We start from the raw sequence: 14,664 nt of genomic DNA, 5'->3' as shown, positions 1-14,664 counted from the left end.
GTTCAATTGGATTCAAGTCTGGACTCTGGCTTGGAGACTCGAGAACAATCACAGCGTGGTTCAGAATCCACTCCTTTGAGAAACTAAATAGCCTCTATTTGTGTGGCACTTTATCAAGTCCAGAGGACCCCACAGTCAGTCATTCCCCCATTTACGCACACATTCACCATCACACTGATGTTAGGAACATACAGTGTAGCTACAGCTTCCATGGCACACCCTGACAGAAGCGAGTGCCTTACACCACCATCAGCAGGCAAGGCAGGTGAGTTATGTCATTGTGCCCAATGACACAACTACTGAGACAGATGAAATGGAGACTCAAACTGGCAACCCAACGATTACAGAAGGAACTTCTGCCACCATCACAACTGTTCCTCCATCAACAATGGTTCCCACCAGAAGGTTTCTGCCTCAATAATCTCTTTCAGGCCAAATCTGCTACAAACTATATTTGTAACAGAGGTTTTCAGCATTCAGACTTACATCTGAGTCCACAGAACCAAAGAGAAACTTTCCCAAATGTGAGTTGTAGATCTATCAAAGCTCCACCAGCTTTTCCCTGGTCACACTCACCATTCATTGTGCCTTACCAGATCTTTCCATCACCAGAGCCAGCACATTTAAAGCTCTGCCCCTCTTCTGTGTCTAAGAAAATGCAGACACGGCACTCTCCTACATCTGATAGTACAGAATATCCTTTCCCTAAAGTTATTCTTCTTTTCATTCTGTCCATAATTCTCTCATGGGATGTCGGCCATATCTCAGACTTTTACTACTTTTTGAGTAAAATTTACTGTTGGCTCAACAGTAAAAAGTTTTTATGAATGTCAGTAAGACTTTAAATTATTGTGACAGATTGAGTTGTGGCATTTAAATAACTACAGGTCTCATGATGAGACATTCCCTGGAGATTTAAGTGAATTAGTAGATGTGATTTAGTTTAATAGAATCCAAAGCCCTTGTGGAATTGATGTCATAGGATTTGAATGAAGAACATGGACTACCTTTTTTACTCAGCAGAGTTACTTGGTACAGTTGGCTACTTTGGGAAAAAAATTCTTAGATTATACACTATGTTTTAAGACAAAGTACATAACGCATTACTAAAATTTAAAAAGTACTTTTGTATTTGCAAGGTAATTACTAAGATCCTATGTTGTAGCTAAAGAAACTAAAGAGGAATCTTATCCCTCATAAGTAAAGATCTTGACAGTTTCTTGGGATTTGCAACATATGAGTAAAAGTTCCAAAAATTATCTAAAGAAAAACATCTAGAAGGCATACCTTACATAGTACATAGGGACAAGTTTAGGCATTTTTGCCATTTACTTCAAAGGCTAAAAGATAAAGACACAATGAAATGGAGACAACACACCGTTGGGGTTTCAGATGATGATTCTTGTGCGGGACAAGATGCTCCTCCAGCCTCGCCTTCTAATCTTAATTCTTATTTTGTTATGATCTTGGTAAATGTCAAATATATTTTATGTGTCACATTATCAGAACTTCATTATCGGGATGTACAATCTTATTCAGTCGTGACCAGAAAAGAAAACTGATGATGCTTCATGCATTTAAAAAAAGGAGCATTGAAAAAGCACTTTCACGATTCTATTCTCAGTGATTCCAGCTGGTGTGTGATTTTTGTCATGCATATAACCATGCTAAAATAGTTCTAAAAGTCAGAATTGTATTTTAGTGTTTAACTATGTCATGGGTGGTGGTGAATAACTAAAGGAAATTGTGATTCTTCTGGTACAGACCTAGAAGAAGGAATTAAACTAAACTAGAGAAACTTAAAGACCTTTTCACTCAACTTTCCTTCATTTGCCTCAACTGGCGATAATTTATTAGCAATTTAAGATATGAGAATTTATTTTTAGTTTAGTTTTTATAAAAGATAAGTTTTATAAAAGTGAGAGATTCAAAGAGGCTGTAAAACTTGCCTGTTAAAAGTGGCTGTTTTTTTATAGCTCTGCTTTTTTGCAGTAAACTTGTAAGAAATGCTTATTAAACTCTGGCTTTATTTGTGTTGCTGTTCTCATAAGAAACCCAGTAGCAGAATCAACTTTTTGTTCCTGTTGGTGAAAATGTTGTAGTTTCCACAGTAGATGAAGATTGATTTGCCAGTTTGCAAAGTTGTTTGAATATTGAGTAAACGTTAAAACTAGGTTGTTTGCTGCTTTGTACAATGTACAAGAATTACATTTGCATAAAGAAACACTGCATCTTGATTTAACTCATTTGAAACGTTGACGAGTAAATACAAGCACCTTTTTATTTTTCCAGAGTAAAGTGTAAAATAGAATGGGCTCCGAGTGCAGATCAATAACTGGATAGATGCCAGAATTTAGTCCCTGACAAATAAAATACAGTTTTCAGATAAAATCCAAGCACATTACTGGGGAAAATGTCTTTTATACATTTAGGGGAGTATGCTGCATAGATGCCAATTAACACAAAAGAATGAGAGACATTAAATGTATCTGTCTGAATGTCAGTGTTAGCTGTTCTTGTTAGGCAGATATAAATACAGAAGTCACATCTTCCTGCTTTTGTTAAGAAAAAAGCGGTAACCATAGAAATGACCATTTTCCCTATTCAAGGCTTCAAGTTTCTTTCACTCTTAAGATCAGTGAAGTAATTTAAATCTGACTTTAACAAAGAGATTACAATGCTTGGTCTTGATGGGATCAGTAGGGGTTATTTTGTTCAATTGAGTTTTAGTAAATAATTAATACCAAGTTCATTTTGCAGTAATGACCTTCAGGATTAAAACACAAACTTTGAAGCAGGATAAGTGAATTAAGTCTCTGGGCTACCTTAATTTGCTGTTACACTCTTACTCTGAAATATGGCCCAGATTCATGGCAGAGGAATTGGAGGCAGAAGAAAAAGCAGGAGACAGAGCCAAGACCCCTGCCAAGCCAGAAACAACAAACTTTTGGGATGCCACAGTAGACAATACATTTATACAGAGTAGCATAACATTGTCATCTGGCAAGTTGCATGGACACCAAACAGATTTTAGAAGACATTGTACACAATTATTTGACCACTCTTATCACCAAAAATGGTAAGAATCCTTTAAAAGTGGTTTCTACCACTTGTAAGTGATTTTAGCATTTTAAAGGGATAATCTTAAGGCCACTCCCCAGGTTTATTGCTAGCCTGCTCTATCCTTTCCAAGTTTAGTTATCTGTGTTTGTTCTGTTGGAACAGTGCCCAAGTTTCAAGCATCCAGCTCCAAATTTGAGATCAAGTTAAGGATTCTTTTTTCCTTCCTTCTTATTATTCCACCCACACAATGCATCAGCACCAATGGCAGCAAAATAGCCCCTTAGCATGATAACGCCACCACTGCGTTACATTTGATACCTGCTGGATTTAAAAGCTTCACGCTGAGTGGTCCACACTTCTTGCAATGGGAGGGGGGGGATACCTCCATCTTTGTACCAACATACCATGAAACCTTTCTCCAAATGGCATTTGGGCCATCTATTCAGGCAGGTGAAACTTTTTGTAAGCCTGGAGGTGTTAAATTTTGAATATGGCCGTCTTTCTTAGTCAGACCATGGTGGCACAAACTGACTTTACTGTGGACAGCAACAGAGTAGTTTGTAGTTTATTAATACCTGGTTATTTCCAAACATCCTTAGCAATCTCATGTTCAGGTCAGATGGTTATGAATTAGACACAACAGGGTACTCTAATGGGACAATGATGGAAAATATGCAATTTATTTTGAAATGGCCAAAGAAGGATATAGTTCCTCTTATGGATGGACCACTCCACCAGTCTTTGCATTATGGTGAATTAATTGTTATGCTCTAGAAACCAATTTGAAATGTTTGGAGCTTTGTGACATGTTGCATTATTCTGAATGAAGTAGCCATCAGAAATTGGGTACACTGTAGTGGTAAAGTAATGGACTTTGTGACCATTACATTGGTGTTTAGATATTGTGTTGTTCCTTGTTGAAACAAGACGGGATGAATCCATGTTTTAATGATGTTATTGCCAAACTTTGACCTTGCCAACAGAGTGCTGGATCTCAAATCAAGACTCATTGAACTTATCAAACTTTTCTAGTCTGATTGTAACATCAGTCTCCTGTTCTTAGCTAACTGGAGTCTTCTGGTCTTCTGCTACTGCAGCCCCATTGCCACTGTTCGGGTATTTTTCTCTTTTTTGGATGGTTCTTTGTCAATTTGAGAGATGTTTGCAGATAAAATCCCAGTAGATCAGTAGTTTCTACGACACTACACTCAACCTATCTAGAGTCATGCAACATTATGTCTCTTATAGCTCCTTTGTTCCTGAGTCTGATGCACCGTTTGAACTTCAGGAAGTCAGCTTTCTGTTACAGAGTAATAGAGCTAAATAAAGTTGACAACAGTTCATCAGTCTGTGTGAGTTAGAGGAATTCAACAACTGATTAAATGACTCATTAGAAGCTTATGAATAATATGACATTCATGAGAATGACGAGTTCCCATAGTGCTACTGTAAGTACTAGAAGCACATAGATAAAGTGAGTCAGGGATTTTTGTAATCTTTAAGACATAAAATATAAGAAAATTTGCAAACTTTCTTAGAATGTAATTCTTTGCAGAAATGATGATAAATAAGAAGTTGTTAGTTGAAGCATCTGGTTTCATTGGCGGTTTATTGCACTTATAGTTAAATATGCGCATGTTATTCATAATGCTGTCAGTTTTCATGGGATTTGGGGAGTTTACTGAAATGTTTGTTGTAAACAGAGTTAATAGATGCAAAATAGATAGGTAAATAGCTTTACCCTCACATTTCAGCTGTTAAATAAATGAGTTTGTATTTTTTTGCGCTTTTTGTAAGCATGCAGCATCTCTTGGTGGGACTTCTTCCTCTTTTGTGAACTGTTAGGAGCCCTCGCGAACTCACATCCTCTGGCGCAGCGGCTGTGACGGCAGTAAAGTCTGAGGGTTTAGAGATTAGGGTGGAGTTTAGGTTCTGGCCTCGTCGTCTCTGAAATCTGAGCGACAAGCTGCTTTTGATGTCAGAAATGAAAGCCATAATAAAACTGATATCTCATTGCCAGGAGGAGCTCTGGTTGTCTGGCTGCATTTTAATCAGGTGCTGATGCAGCATTTGTGTATCTGTCTGTTCACATATTTTTACTCATTTCTCCAAACCATCATTGTGTTTTTGGGGTTGAAATCTCTCTACGTGCAGACTGTCTTCCTCCTCCTTTGTGTTGAAGCAGATTTCTAGCTCTTAGTCATTTGATGTTTAATCTGACAGAAGATTATAATAAACTACTGTTGGCCTTCTTTTTTATTGTGTTTATCTACAGTTATTCCGTCATTTTTTGTCATTTGTGACAACACTTTGTGTGATTCTTCTCTCTTATGCATGCATCATAAAGGATTATCTTCTCATCTGTCACTCTCTTCTTCTTCCTCTTCTCTTGATCTCCTCTCTCTTCTACCTCTTGGCTCTCCTTTCCTCCCTCTCTTCCTTTGCGAAGCCTGTAATGATCTGGCGGCCTCGGGCAGAGACAGGAAGCCCAATGCTTTGGTCCAGGTGGCTGTCATAGATCCCCAGAAGCAGCAGCTCGTCTTCCACGCCTGCACAGAGATAGTGGAGGTAAGCCATAGAGACACACAAACACACGCATACACACACAGATACCCATTGACCATCTCCTCTCTGCCTGTCCTTTTGATGTTTGTTGTTTTGCGAAGTCGTTGGGTCTCAGTTGCATTTCTCTCCATCTCTGTCGGTTCAGTTCCTCATTTTGGCCACGTCTTTTGAGTTTATGTAATATTTTTAGGGCCTCAACTAACGATCATTTTAGTAACTGATTAATCAATCAATTATTCTCGGGATTAACTGATTAATCCGTAATTTGAAGCGAATTAAACGAAAACTATTCCACTTGAGGACATATTTACAGACAAAGAAGGTGTTTTGTTTTTCATCGTAAAAGCAAAATGTACTGTATATGTTTTTATATATTATTTACTGCTCTGAGCGTTTTATTCCTTCAGCAAATGGCTAATTGATTCTTCACAATTAATATGATTAATGGTGTGAGCCATAAAAATTGTAGCAACAAACTTCAGTGTATTCGGTTGGGATTTTAAAAAGTAGATCAAAATTATGAGATGGAAGGAATCATTATTTTAAGACTTTTTTTCATACATATGCGTTGATCTAAATCATTCGAGTGTACCTGTCGCTGTATGTTCAGCATTGTCGTCCTGCTATGTAAAGTGAACCACCACCACCACAGTAGAATTAGAACTATCTATCTTCCTATAACTTGTGACCAACTTTCCTTTCCCTGCTGAAGAAAAGCAACCCCACAGCATGGTGCTGCCACAACCAAATTGCACTAGTGTATCCAACCTGATTTGTGTGCAGCTGTTGTTCAGTGCTTAAAGTCTTGGTCTTGCAGTCTAAACATCATGGATTTAATTACAGTTTCCTTCATAAGTCAATTCTTCCATTGGAGTTGTGGATCTCCGCAGCTCCTCCAGAGCTGCCATTGACCTTTTGTATGCTTGTGTGATTGATGCTCTCCTTACCCACCCTTATCGCTTTAGGTAGACAAAGCTTAAAGCTTGTGATTATAGTTTCAGAACCTAAGTTTGTTGCTCTACTTGTTCTTTGGTGTTCATGATGCTGTTTGCTCACTAATGTTCTCTAAAAGTACTTCTGAGTCCTGAACGAAGTTACTGGATTTCTACTGAGATAACATTAAACGTGCAGACATTTGAGTGACTTCTGAATCCGACTGGTTGCCTTGAATTTTTTTTAGGGGCATCAGAAGGAGAAAATAAAACTACACACTACACTTTTCTACAGAGGCCCCAAAGGAAGAAAAAATGAATAAACTTTCTCGCTTACCAGATTGACGTCAGTCCGTCAGGAAAGCAACGAAACAGTGTCTTTGTATGTCAGAACAAACTGGAAATCTCACTCAATTATGTTACATATTATCATTTCAGTAAACATTCTAACATAATCTGAAATATCATGAGCTATCTGGGATCTTTTCTCATGCATACTTATAAAATCATGCATAATTTTCCTTCCACTTTGCTGTCAAGTTCTGTCTTATGTAGTTCTGTCACATAAAATCCTAATAAAAGGGACTGAATTTCTTTGGCTGTAGTGTGACAGGATGGTTCCACTTGAGAAAAGTACTGTGCACTGCACATGTGGATTGGGCTGGGACACCGCTACATACAGATTTCATGCCTGTTAGCCTCTTTCAGTGCTTCGGTATGACACTGTTGCTGCTAAGGCAAAAGCCACACGTGTTTTTTTTCTTTTATGCAGCATGCAGCTGCCCCCTGTCTCACTGTGGAGAACACACACATACACGCAGACACATGCGTTCTGGTTCCTCCTCTCTCATATGAGCGCAAAGTTTCCAGACGCATGAAAGGGAGACACTATTTTCCTCCTAATTCAGTAAAGCTTAATTAGCATAACCATCTCCTTCAGAGTCTGATTTCAGCTGCTTTTCCCTGGCGCTCAGGGAGCAGCGGCGAATGTGTTTTCGTGTTCATGCGTGTGTGGAAACACAGGATGTGGTGGGATACTATATGCTGGCTCAGACAGCTCCGCAGACACTGAATGCCACTGGAGTTCTCATTTTATGGCTGTAATATTCTGGATGTGGAGCAGGATTTGAGAACATGGACTGCCTTCGACTTCACAAAAACAGGGTATGTGATTACTGACTGATTTTATCAGGGTTTTGCTACCTATTAAGAGAACCTAAGATATTCCTAGAAATTTACTTTGCAGTGTGAAAGTTCTCCCTAAAAAACTGATGATGATCAGATTCAATATCACAAAATAAAAATATTCTGTCTCTCCTGAAATTCTCTTTTGAAAAACATTCTGGAGATTTCAGAGAACAGGGGAAAGTTTCAAGTTTCATTTAGATATGTTTTCCATGAGATATAATTTACTGTTTTAACCAGTCAGAGAAGTGTGTGCGGGTCTGAGAGGGCTTGTGTTTCTGGGCAGATCCACTCTAGCTGCGGTGCCTGAAGACAACCCCACTGCCTCTTGTGTTCCTCCAGTTGTCACATTCCCAGGATGCTGACTCTCAGCAGCTGCTGTCGACTTTGCCGGAAACTTGAGCGCTTGGCTGCTGGAAAAGCTTCAGTGTTAATCACAATCATGTGATTGGCATATTATTGGGAATCCACTTTATCTGATTTATTAAGATTTCATTTAGAAGATAAATAATGGAAGATGCCAGCTGCTGCGTAGCGTTCTCTCATCTCACTCATGAATGCCAAGCTGGAGGTTGGAAGGAAGCGAACAGAAATTTCCATCAGTTTTAGTTTAAAGATGACAACTTTTTGTGTTTTTCTTTACATAGTTTGACATAAAAATCAATGTCCACAGTGTTGAGAGCATAATTCACATTAAGTCCTAAAACATATGTATGAGAACATTATGTAATATCACTGGTTTATCTTGCATATAACGTTTGAGACAACACATCATTTTAACAGTATTTTGGAGAAAATTCCAAATCAAATTAAGTTTTCAGCCCAGACTTGCCTTTAAGTGCTGCAGTTTTATTTTGATTTAATGTCACATTTCCAGCCTCCAAAAATTACATGTATAAAGTGGGAACAGCGTTTTCAGCGAACAGGGATTCTGCTGTTGGACTTTCTTAAGCACTCACAGTGAGGCGAGTCCTCATTCAGTAGTCCCTCCGAGCTGCAATCGGTTACTGCTTCTGTGTTTGAATTGCAAATGAAATTATCTGTTTTACTGTCAATCGTGTTTTTTCTCTTTGTTTGATCTATTTAAATTGTTAAAGTGGATTACAAAGATATTTGTTCTTTAAAAGTCCCTTTTGCAAAACACTTTATAGGCTGAATGAAAGGCACTTGGTGTTTTTTTAAAGGGCCATTGCAGCAAATAGGGTACATCAACCAACAACAAAATTACCGCACTGTTTTTACACTTCTGTTGGTTTGAGGGGGGAAAAAACAGTATTTGAAGACTCTGATGATGATTTTATGTTTATTTCTGGCGTTGACGCTCTCCTCTGTCCCATTCTGCCAATTCAATTTTTTTAAACTGACTACTTTGCAGTATATCGCAATTTTCAGGATGTAAAAAGCTAGATTGGCGACACTGATGCTAGCTGCAACTGGAGAGAGCTTTAAGAAACAGATTTCATCTAGACAAGAAATTGTTTGACATGTTATCTGTGTGTAGCAGGAGGTGTATATTATTATATGTATGGCCAATTGGAAGGTGATAAGCTTTTACTAATAAAGTTAATTTTCAGAGCTTTGAGAAATAAGTAAAACCTTTAAATTCATATTTTACAACAGTGGAATTACATCTAATATTTACTGCTGCAAAACATGAACTGTAAAAATTGCTTTTTTTCTTCTACCAATGAGAAAATTATTAATTTATAGCTGTCTTTACAAGGTTAAACATATTATGTCTTATTAGGTGAATATAATACTCATTTTACTTAAAAACGAAACACCTCTGACAATAATTATTCCAGTATTACTGTATAAAGTATTGGTGTTTATTTTCTCCCTTTGGAGAGCGGTCTCCTAGCTTAGATGTGTTTCTGCTTTAACACACCTCGAGTAAATCAATGGGTCATTAACAGGCCAATGCAGACATAATTAAGCCATTAAGCCAAGACAAACGTAAAATATGCAGGACACTGGCTTAGTATTGGACACTGCTCATATAAAGATTTTCTTATTTCCACATTAAACCCTCATTCCTAGAGATAATTAAACATATGTGTCTTATTGTGGACATTGGGCGTGTTTTTGCTGTGACTAATTAATAAAGGATTAATGTCAAGCCTTTGAGTTTGTTGTATGTGAAGGGGTTTGTGTTTCACGTGTACTCAGTCTGACACAAGAGATGAGAAATTTGGAAAGAAATTGCAGCATGTCTTTTGCCAAACCTTAATGTGTCTCCACTGGAAAATCCTACAGTGTCCAGGAGTTCTGGCACTTGACGGGGATTTGACGTCAAGCAAAGCCAGCAAATGAAAAGGCCTTTGATGTAACCCTAGTGAAGCACAGACCCATGTGCTGAGAGCACGACCAACAAGACTCGTCTGTCTGTTTGTATATACAGCTACGAGCGGTCAAGGGAAGCGGGGGGGAAACCCACTGAAGGCAAACTCAGTAGTCTTATTTCTTCCTCAGCCTAATCACACACAAGCACACACACCCTGTTAATGGTCTTAAATTGGTGGTCCCTCTGCGGAGCGCAGCCCGGATGGACAAAAAGACCAGAGAGAGGCAGCTGCCTGCCATAGCATATGCTCACCATTTGTATGACAGACTGGTTTGCTTCTTGGCGTAAATGGAGACAGGCTTACCACTTTAGCTCATCTCAGCCCATCAGCAGCACTAAGAAGATTCAGTCACTGCCGAGGCTGCCAAGCATGCTGGTAAGTCTGAATGAGGCCTATTCAGCTTGCCAGTGAGGGCAGCGATCAGGGCTGTGTGTGTGTGTACCTGCACTTCCTTCAGCATAATAGTCCTGTCTGTCTTTCTTCCAACGTGTAGCACCGATAATATCCTGATTTCAGTTCAAAGCAATGCATTGGTTTCACTGTCTCCACTGTCTGTTTTTTTAATTAGACCAACTAACAAACTTGGTCAAATTTTTTAGACTAAGTTAAAAAAATTAGACCAACATTGGTGTAATTCTTTAGACCAATGTTTAGTTCCATTTTTTAAATTAGACCAAGTAACAAACATTGTGCTTTTGAAAAAGTAATATATCAGCTGCTCAAATTGCATTATAAGTTTTGTATTTCAGGGCTTTATATTTGCTGAAGTTGCTACTAATTGTAATTTTTAAACTCACTTTCCAATAGGCATCTTTCTTGGTTCTTCAAGCTGTGATTGCTCTGTCTGCTGATAACTTTATGTGTAAAATTGAGTACTTTCATGGTGCCTTACAGAGAATTCAAATTTAACTTTTTTGCCCTTTCTTACACCACCACCTTAAACTTCAATGCATTTTTATTTCAGAAAAATGCATAGCTACTTCAGGGCCTGGACTATTTGCTGTAATTAATGGAACCATCTCTAACAGAACGTTTTGAAGGAAAATGTCAGACTCTCCGTTTGCAGTAATGGGCTGTAATACTCAAAAATCTTCCAAATGTGAAACAGAGTTGGCAAAAATTTCCTCCGCAGCAAGTTTTTGCTGCCAAGGGTGGCATTGGCAGTTAATAGGTTTAGAGGTTAATTATTTTTTCAAAAATGCCCAGAATAGTTTGGGTGGACTTTTTCTAAGATGTCATCCTCATTTAAAAATGTATTTTTATTTACACACATTATCTTGTCTGTTAATGAAATTGATTTGATGATCTGAAATGTTTACCTGTGGAAAAAAAGCAGAAGAAATCTAAGGGTTGAAGTACTTCTAAGTTTTTACAACATTGTTTATGTATTGCTGGAAGGTGTCTTGTTTTCTGCTTGGGTTTAAAGATGGCTGAGAATGCAGTTATGAGGTATTGATAAATAAAATGGCCTCCCAGCTATAAGCCGTTGTGTTAGTTAGAACATTGTGCTCATTGAAGAAAAGCTTTATTCACTGTCAGAATTAATATTAGCAGTGTAGCCCACTGAGGTTGCTTCAAAGTAAAAGCACAGACATCTGTCCCACTTCCTTTCCTTTATGTACTTTCATCTTCTGCCGTCTTTCATGGTGCATACATTAGTCAGAATAAATACTCCAAGTAAATTCTTACTTGTATTCAACATATATTTGTTATTATTATCTTACTATTGAGCTCTCATGGGTTAGAAAATTCTATCATAAAGTCAACATTGTTTATAAATGTAAAATAATTTGGTAAGTTAATTAAATCAGGCATGCAATTTTGCATTATTTGCCTCATCAGGGGGATTTATTCGTTTGTTTCAGCTGTTTTGCAAAGCTTTGCTAAATTAGTGAGGTTTTTTTTCTCTCTTTTTTTTCTGGGTGTGACCTTACATCCAAGCGTGACAGTAAGTCTGTTGGTCTCATTACTTCCCCAAGTCTGTCCCCATATGGTCCCAAAGGGCTACATGCTGGAGACGCCCATCAGAGCGGAGCAAAGGAAGAGAACGCCCCCAGTGTAAACAGAAAATGTTTTGAACTTGTACAAACACAACACCAAATGAATAATAAGTTCTTGAAGGCCTTTGCCTGCAAAATAGTTTATTAGTGTCCAAATATATTGCTGACTAAATGAACTTTAAAATAATTCATAGTTTCTAGGAGTTTGTTTTGTTGTGCATTTTACCTTTTCAAGCTCAATTTCAAAGAAACTGTAAAAGATAAACAGACAAAACTCTTTGTAAAACTTTATAAACCTTTCAGTCGTTCTAGCTGACTTGGTCTCATGGTACACCATGGAGTAGATGCAAAATGAAAATCACTTGCGGAAGAACAGATTTCAGAGATAAATGTTTTTGTTTATGTCCAGAATTATGTTTTCCTCTCAACCACTTTTCATTTTAGACCTAATCCCAACCCAGGTTAGATTATAGAAAACAGCAAGTAAAAAGCCTCAGTACACACAAGGTAGATACAAGTCTAAAGGGTAATACAATATATAGTTCGCTTCAAATACTTGAAAAGAACAGAGACTCTCTAATCGTTTGGATACAAGCTTTCTTTCCAATCAAACTGCTGAATAGCTTCATATTGTTATCTATAAATAATTTATATTTTATGACTGTGTACAAAAAAGTCTGTTTATTTTTGGTCTTTTTAGTCCAACTTCATGCATTGCCTCCAGGCTGACGCAGACACAAGTGGACAGCATTAAACATGGTCATTCACATCTAAAATTCAAATTCATCGTGCGTGCTCACATTCCAATTTGGCCAAACTAACTCAGATATGTCACACGGTGAGTTGTGACCAATCCCAGCAGTGTGAGGCACAGTTTTCTAACCTAACAGATGCGATATTAGAGAAATAAATGCTATAAAAACCCAGATCTGTGGGTTCGATCTGCTTTTAGTGTATTTACACCTACATTTAGAGCCATAAAGGGTTGAGTTTGTTGTCCAGGATCATTTTTAGGGATCTGTCTAAATGGAGCCCTAAAATGATTTAATTCCTATGTCTCCCACTAAATTTGCTTAATGTGCCTGTGTTGAAGTTTACTAGAGTCATAGACATTAGAATAAAAGAACTGCATAAAAGTGATGGCCCTTCTTTGAAAAGGAATTCACAGATATACTTTATTATACTGTATTTCAGCTAACTGGTAAACAAACTAAAGCTGTTTCACAATTGTATAGACCATCCAGACCACTCAAAAGATTTAACTTTACGCCCATCTGCACTTTTACAGTCATCTATCTGCGCTGACATAATTACTAACATGAAGTTCTGGTAGGCAAGATGTCCAGAGTTCTGGCCAAGAACACTTGGAAATGTGGTGAAATTGAACCCGCAACCTTCTGAATGCCAAACAACTTCTCATTCTTTATATTCATAAAGGGAAATCAACTTCTTTGTGTGTATGCACTGGTCAGTCAACAAAATAACATGGAGACAACGCAAAAATCACCTTTAGGAAGACAATTGTGTCCTCCTCCTTTATCCCTCTAATCATGATTTTCTTTGACCCTTAAATCCACTCAGTTTTGCATAATATATATTCAGTACTTGGTTATGCACAAATGGAGGAGTTGAAGTATGTTAATTACAGATTGAAGATGGATTAGAGCTCTGTTTGTCATAATGAGGATGTTGTTCCTTTATGTCATGGTCTGGGCTAAAAGACAACGCTTTGAATTTACAGGTAAATCTATTTTCCTTCTACCATTACATGATGTGTTTAAAGAGCAAAGTTCTGGATACAAGCAAATATAACAAAGATGCCACAATTAGATCTTCTGCTGAAAATGATTCTGTTCTTTTACTCTTTTCCACATCAAGGGACCAGAGTGAGATCAGGCATCTGGTCAGGACGCCTCTTGGGGGCCTTCCTTTGATGGTCTTCTCGGAATGACCCAGTGGGAGGAGATTCCGAGGCAGAACCAGAACCTTCTGGCCTAGGAATGCCTTGAGATTCCCTTAATAAGCAAGAGGGATCTCTCTGTTTTCCCTTCTGGAATCTAGAGTACATATCACAAAACTAGGCTTGATTTCATGTCGCACACCATCAACTCTCCAAAGTTAGAATACTTCTTCTGAAGGACAACGTTCTTAGTCTGTTTATTAATGTACATCTAAAAAAGAAAATCTGAATTATAAAGTAATTTGTAAATGAGAAAAAGAGAAAAACCTCGGAAAAATAAATTGAGTCAAAGATTTAGCTGCTCCGGTTAGATTAAAAAATTTAAACATCCCTATGGTGATTAAAAAAAACTTGGTAAATAAATATTCCCACTTGATCTTTTGCAAACATGAACTTCAACATAGTTCAGACATTTAGGCTAAAAATAAAATATGATAAAACAAATTTATTAAAGCCAACTATCATATAATTAAGCCAACTTCGTTCAATGCATTGTTGACATTTGCAAAATCCATCCAAACTGCCAACCGCCCCAACCAGGAAAGAAATCCAGGCAGTTCTCTACCTAATGATGCTCTCCAGCTGATTGTTGGGGATTCCAGAGCATTTTTGGG

General features: G+C 37.8%; 1 protein-coding gene across 4 annotated transcripts in view; it reads left to right on the top strand.

Annotated features, from left to right (window-relative positions):
• inpp4b (inositol polyphosphate-4-phosphatase type II B) overlaps positions 1–14,664 on the top strand; it is a 199,897-nt gene that overhangs the window by 23,591 nt on the left and 161,642 nt on the right. For 3 of the 4 annotated variants that reach the window (XM_032563682.1, XM_032563683.1, XM_032563681.1), the window contains exon 3: positions 5,513–5,631. In XM_032563682.1, the coding sequence (XP_032419573.1) occupies positions 5,513–5,631 (119 nt within the window). Of the gene's footprint in view, positions 1–5,512; positions 5,632–7,554; positions 7,725–14,664 lie in introns of those variants that run through there. The other variant, XM_032563684.1, reaches the window with a different exon arrangement.

The sequence above is a fragment of the Xiphophorus hellerii genome, chromosome 5 (assembly GCF_003331165.1).
Source record: "Xiphophorus hellerii strain 12219 chromosome 5, Xiphophorus_hellerii-4.1, whole genome shotgun sequence".
NCBI classification, from domain to species: Eukaryota; Metazoa; Chordata; class Actinopteri; order Cyprinodontiformes; family Poeciliidae; genus Xiphophorus; species Xiphophorus hellerii.
The sequence above is the reverse complement of the archived record's forward strand: the minus strand, read 5'-3'. Positions and strand labels throughout refer to the sequence as shown.